The 7,187-nt window shown below is 34.6% G+C and overlaps 1 protein-coding gene across 1 annotated transcript; it reads right to left on the bottom strand.

The window, feature by feature from the left end:
- Positions 1-5,770, bottom strand: LOC122844101 (fibroblast growth factor 4-like). The gene is made up of 4 exons (XM_044139292.1): positions 5,733-5,770; positions 5,022-5,254; positions 2,591-2,694; positions 1-177 (listed from the first exon to the last, which is right to left on the bottom strand). The coding sequence occupies exons 1-4, from the start codon at positions 5,768-5,770 to the stop codon at positions 1-3; spliced, it is 552 nt and encodes a 183-aa protein (XP_043995227.1).
- Between the last annotated feature and the right edge of the window lie 1,417 nt (positions 5,771-7,187).

The following is a 7,187-nucleotide window of genomic DNA, read 5'->3' as shown; positions in this document are numbered from 1 at the left end:
TTATGTTCTGGGGAGAAAGTGTGTCATGGTCATTGTGGGCGTCACACGGTTGCCTCTCTTGGTTTTCCCAATCTTGCTGAGAGCAATGTACATTCCAGGATGGGAAGCTGATTCATAGACATTATAGTTGTTGGCCAGGAGGTTCTCCTTGAACTTGCAGTCATCTCTGTAGCTACCCTAAATAAAAGAGAGGGGACAGAAAACAACAATCAACTTTCCAACTTTTTTTTGCTTATCATTCACTTTTTTATTTTAAAAAGAGAAAAAAAAATTCTTTAATGCACAAAGTAAATATTTAATTGCATGGCAAAAAAAAAGGAATTCCAAAAGAACGTCCATTTGAGACATTTAAAATGTGACAAAAATTACAAATACCCTATTGGGATCTGGCTTAGCTGCTAGTTGACATCTTCTGAGGGTTAACAGTCAACCCTTATCAACAACTTATCCACCATGAATTTGACCAAAACCTGTCAGAACTGTACTACATTTTTTCTCCATTATTCAGGCAGCTTCATGTGAATAAAGAATCAGAGGCAGTGTGGGCGCTAAGAATTGCTGTTTAAACGGCGTAAGTAAGTCAAGATTTTTCAGTTGGTCTCATTTGTATTATATATTTTACTTTACTAGTTCTAAAATGCTTCTTCTCAAATAAACTTGCGGTATATTTATCTAGAAGTGTTGATTGTAATATAAAATATACCAGAGGAAGACGCAATACACAGATAACAGATGTTCTGTTCAGACAAATAATTCTGTTACAACAGTAAGTCTTCAGCTTTTGTTTGAGTTTAATTATGATCAAATTTTCAACAAAGTTATTCACTTATCAGGGTGCTAACTGGGAACCAAGCACTTCTTCTTCTTTTCTTTTCGACTTTTTTCCTTTAAGTGTCGCCACAGCGACTCATCCGTCTAAATGTAACCCTATCTTCCTCATCTTCTTCTCTCACACCAACTACTTTCATGTTCTCTTTCTCTCCATCCATAAATCTCCTCTTTGGTCTACTTCTAGGTCTGCTTCCTGGCAGGACAAACCTCAGCACCCTTCTACTGATGTATTCACTGTCTCTCCTCTCTTCATGTCCAAACCATCTCAATCTGACTTCTCTGACTTTATCTCCTACACATCTGACATGAGCTGTTCCTCTGATGTATTCATTTCTGATTTTATCCATCCTTGTCTCTCCCAAACTGGAATCCAAGTACTAATAAGCAATCATTTTGATCAGAACCCACAGAATGCATACATTAGTGATGACAAACCATTTGCTATAGTGATATAGCAATGATAGTGATGTAATAATGCAACAATCATTAAAATTTGTGCTATGCTTAATAACCACTATTCCAAATGATCCCTGTAAAAGTTTATAAGTCTGTGTATAGGGGTTGATGCAAAATTTGTTTGCGATCTTAACTATTTGTTTCAGGTGGGATGGAGAAGGAAAGCATAGCTTCCCTGGCCGTCATCTTCCTCAGCAACTCCACTTATTTCTCATTTCCCTTCAGTGCTCCATCTGAGATTTCTCCCTGAAGTGAATTTTTCTGGTTGAATCTCAACCACTCAGCGAACAGAATGAGGAGTTGTGAGGAAGGATGTCGATTTTCTGTGCTATTTTTAAAATATAATCTGCCTGTAGAAGGTCATAGTGTAGAATGGCATATTGTACATTCTTCCAAATATTAAGCAATTGAAATCAGAGCAATCAGCAATCAAATCAGAGCATGTGGAAAACATTTTATTGCTGGCAAAGATGTGGCCCTGCTGTCCAGGGGGCTGCTTACAGTGCAAGCACTTCTACTAAGCTTGGAGTAAGCTAGGCCCAGTAAATATATCAGTATTATATAAATGGCACAGCGTGCTCAGCAGATAGAAAATTAGAATAACAAAGCTAGAGGATAAACAAAACGTTCACTTTAACTTGAACTGCAGGTGTGTCGATATCTGATACATTTTTGTTTTTAATTCAGGGCAGTTACTGTCAGTGAGAGAGATTTTAGTTGGGTAAGAGTAAAAAGTACAGTTTAGTAAAACTATTCCAAAAATTGTTTTTTTTTTCCTCAAAATCTTCCTCAGGTAAATGCAAGTCAGTACTTGGATTAGTTCCCTTTGTAAAGTCAAACCTTTTCAATGTTTTTAGGGGTTAGCATCAAATAAGTGCAGCATATCAAAACAACAAGCATCGTAAATATGCTGTTTCTTGGAATAGCAGTTATTCATTATACTTTATAGGATGAATCCTAGTTTTGCACAATCCCCATTGTAACATTTAATTAATTGTATTTTTTTTCCACATTTTTTTCACTTTATTGTTGAGAGCTTTAATTTTCCCACCACCAAATAAGAAATGCCGTGAAAATACTGAATTACATTACAATTAAACTTCCAAAGACAAAAATTATTTATTTTTCCATCAAAAAGATCTTTTTTTTTTTTTTTAAAGAAAACAATTAACAAATAAAAGAGTGGGATCTATACTGTTAATAGTCTGCCAATACCTGATTTTTGAGACAATAAAGTGATATTTTACACCAAATACTCTAAATGAAAACCTCTACAGTTGTGCAGAGAAAAGTCACATCTTACCGAACCATAAAGTTTCCCCCTGTCACTCATGGCGATGAACAGACCACTACTGACTCCATACAAAGTCACAACTCCTCTTTCCACTGGAGAAATTTCTAAAAGGCCTAGAGGGAAGAACAGCAGTTAAAGATTACAGATAAACCAAACTTGAACAGAAATAATTCTTACTCCCCAGTTGGAATAAAGAGAAAGAACAGTTGTTTGTGATATTTTCTGTCCCTCAAATGTTGACCTCACAGAATTAATTATTACTATCTATCTATCTATCTATCTATCTATCTATCTATCTATCTATCTATCTATCTATCTATCTATCTATCTATCTGTCTGTCTGTCTGTCTGTCTGTCTGTCTGTCTGTCTGTCTGTCTGTCTGTCTGTCTGTCTGTCTGTCTGTCTGTCTGTCTGTCTGTTCTGTTGTCTATCTATCTATCTATCTATCTATCTATCTATCTATCTATCTATCTATCTATCTATCTATCTATCTATCTATCTATCTATCTATTTAATTAGTTATAATATATACAAAACAGACAGTTAATAGGGGACTTAATGACTACAACTCTTAAGACCAACATATGCAATATGACGTAGATTTTATATTTAAAATTCAATTAATTTAAATAGGATATATATGTCCACTGTTATATATATATATATATATATATATGTAGGGGCTGCACAGTGGTGCAGTTGGTAGAGCTGTTGCCTTGCAGGAAGAAGGTCCTGGGTTCGATTCCCGGCCCGGGGTCTTTCTGCATGGAGTTTGCATGTTCTCCCTGTGCATGGTGGGTTCTCTCCAGGCTCTCCGGCTTCCTCCCACAGTCCAAAAACATGACTGTCAGGTTAATTGGTCTCTCTAAATTCTCCCTAGGTGTGAGTGTGTGTGTGAATGGTTGTTTGTCCTGTCTGTTTTCTGTGTTGCCCTGCGACAGACTGGCGACCTGTCCAGGGTGTACCCCGCTTCTTGCCCGGAACGTTAGCTGGGGATAGGCACCAGCAACCCTCCCGACCCCATTAGGGACAAAGTGTGTATAGAAAATGGATGGATATATATATATATATATATATATATATATATATATATATATATATATATATATATATATATATATATATATATATATATATATATAAACTTTTCGACTGTATTGTATATATTTACATTTAAATTTTTGAAAGATGATAGATTGACAGATGTTAGAAATTCAAATTCAAATAAAAAAATTAGGGGAAGAAAAGGAAATGAAATATTTTTGTAGCTCATTTAATTAGAGTTATTGCAGATAGTGAAGGCTGTCTGCAGAAACATCTCCTATAGCAGTCTTTATTGGAATGAATTTGAAGAAGTCTCTGACTGAAGATATTCTGTTTTATAAGACAGTCTCATAAAGAGGATGGTCAGAGTTGTCTATAATTTTCTTGATTTTATGAAGTATTATTTCATCTCCAGAGGCTCCACAGTAATTCCTAGAACAGAACCAGCTTTCTTTATCAGGTTGTTGAGCCTTTTTAGGTCCCTGGTTCTGATACTGCTGCCTCAAGTGGTGAGAGCAGAAGAGATGAAACTCTCAACAACAAACTTATAGAAGATCTGAAGCATCTTGCTACACATTGTTAAGAATCTCAGCTTCCTGAGAAAGTCCAGTCTGTTCTGTCTCTTCTTACAGATTCTTACACACTGTTGGGTCTCCAGTTCAGAATGTTGTCGAGATGAACACCGAGGTATTTCTATTTTTCAACCACCTCCACTTCCTTCCCAATTATGGGAACAGGATGTGATGTAACCCTGTTACTCCTGAAATCTAAAATCATCTCATTTGTTTTGTTTATATTGAAGATTGTTCCCACATGTTAATACAAAGAGGTCCAATATGGAGACATATTTTAAATTTGCTTCCTTCTAATTAAAATCACAAACTGTAATCAATTAATTGTTTAGCAATTAAATAAATTCCATTAATGTAAAAATGAAAAATGTTAAATATCATTTTATTCAGAGATAGTTCAAAGTTTTCTTCTACAACTAATATAACCTAATCAATACTGCACAATGGAAAAAAAGTTTGCCGAGTTACTAAACAAAAACCTTTGTCTTTAATATTACTAATATTCAAACTCCTTATCTCCCACTAATCACAGATGTTCATTCATCTGATAGTCCCTATGCAAAAAATTTTTCCAATAAAGAACATTTAACCAGCAAAGTTTCTATTTGTTGTATTAAGAGAAGACAAAACACAGTTAATGTAGCATTTATAGTTTGCATAATGCAATGGTAAACATCTATGTTGAAACTGAATAACTACAATAATACCAATCTGTGCTGATTAAAAATAAAAATGCAGTCAATGTATAAACTATTTGACAAATTCCTTACATTAATCAAGGTCTTTGTTATTATTTTCATCATGAAATGTCAAAAATACTTACTGTATTTGTTTTCATTGTGTACTCCTGTTATTCTTCCATTTGGTAGGACCTGAATATGGAAGCCGATGCCCACGTTACAGTAAAGTCTTCTAAGTCGTTTTATTCCCTGCAGATACTGTCCATCTCTTTCTGCATCTTCTCGTTTGTTCAAAGTGAAGCTGCTGCTGTGCACCAATGATCTGGCATTGCGAATGCTCTGTTTTGTCCTGCTGAGTGTAAGAGTGGCATATAAGCTGCACAAGAAGATCCCATACAGGAAAAAAGAGATCTTGGACCTTGAAAATAACATACTCTATATACAAGTAGTGAAAGCAACTCAGGTATAGCCTAAGTTTTCACTTATAGGGAAAAATAGAGATAAAAACCAGCATAAATTCTAAAAAATGCTTACAATTCTGGACTTCTAAATGGTGAAAATCACTTGTAGAGTGCATACTGAAACATCCCTAAACATCTATTTTCATTTGTATGTGTTTTCTGGTTTTGCTTTATCCTGAGACAGTCACACACCGAGTAACTGTCCAGACTTATATGCATGCTGCATTACATCACATACCGCCTGCTGTCTTGTTTATCTGAGTCACAGGTGCTGTAGAAGCACAGACGGAAAATACATAGAACATGTAGTGACAGAAAACAAACATAGACACGCAAGCATTTAAAGCTGGAAAAATAATAATGAAAAACACGTCAACTGTTGGTGGCACTCACCCAGGTGCTCCTCTTGCACCATTTGAAACCAATTCCATCATCTGTTTGTAAATATAAATGATACAGGTGAGACCAAGTCATTGCTTTGCAAGTCACAAGTTACGCTCAAGTCTCGAGTCAAGTCCCAATCAGACTTAAAAGATCCAAGTCGAGACCAAAGATAAAACAGGCAAGTCCCAAATCGAGTCAGAATTCTAAACTTTTAATTTCATGCCTTAAAGCATAAATTGAAACATGTAATTTAATCACTGATTCTTAACTGATACTTAATTATAATTTCTGCATTTCTAAAATGTTTGCCAGAGCAACTATCAAGAGGAACTGAAAAAACCTCAAACTACTGACGTAAAACAAATTAAACATAATAATGATTCATAATAAATAAAAAAAATTTTATGCATCATTAAAATTATCACAATGTTAAATATGTTACTATAGAAACCGTGCAGAATGCTTTAAAGTATAGCAGAAGTAAAAATGGAACGCAGGCGTTCCACTGCTGGCTAAGGGGTTAACCACCATCAACAGCACAGATTTCTCTGACATTACATAATTATCATCAGATCAATAAACTAACAATCAGTATTATATGTGTAAGTAACTTTGTGATTAAACTTATGTCATCAGATATCATTATGCTGTTGACATTTATCAGAACAGATGTAGTGGCTTTGTTGAGCTTCTGTCCCAAAGCTCAGAGAACACACTTAATCTGAGAACATATTTGAAAGAGAGAAATACTTATAATCTTACCATGTAAGTTCACTATTGCAAGGTTAGTGACCTGCAATACTAAACAAAACAAGCATTTTATTCTTTTGATATTTATGCCTGAGCTAGAACCAAAAAAACCCCTTAGTTGTTCAAGTAACATTACCTTATTGCTTTATTAATTTTGACTCATCATGTGTGTTTAAATGTTTACACAGAGTTAGATGTTTTTGCCTCTCTATTGTTGTTTACAGTCCATATGTTTTGCCTGATATATTTTTTGTAATATTTTAATGAGAATCTTTTCTCAAATCGCTTCTTCTGAGTTGAGCAAGCCATTTTATTTCCCTCTCCATACAGTTCAGATTAAGGCAGTTTCGTGACATAGCGCCACTACAAACAGACATGATTTAAAAGGACCAAAAAACAAAAAAAATAAATAAAGGTGTCAGCTGAATGTCAATTGATATGAATTTCTGAGGGGAACATTTTCTCCTGGCTCAGTACAAACTTTGTATAAAGAGGTGGAAAGAGATTCCAAAAACTGTACTCAAGTAAGTAGCACTATGTCAACATGTTTTTACTCAACTAAAAATAAAAAGTAGCCTTTCTAGAAATGACTCAAGTAAGAGTGAAAATGTATTTGGTAAAAAGTCTACTCAAATATTGAATAACTGATCAGATTATCAATCATTTAATATTTAAAAATTACATCATCAGACAGACCAAAATATAAAGTTAAGT

Source organism: Gambusia affinis, linkage group LG14 (assembly GCF_019740435.1).
Source record: "Gambusia affinis linkage group LG14, SWU_Gaff_1.0, whole genome shotgun sequence".
Taxonomy (NCBI): Eukaryota; Metazoa; Chordata; class Actinopteri; order Cyprinodontiformes; family Poeciliidae; genus Gambusia; species Gambusia affinis.
The sequence above is the reverse complement of the archived record's forward strand: the minus strand, read 5'-3'. Positions and strand labels throughout refer to the sequence as shown.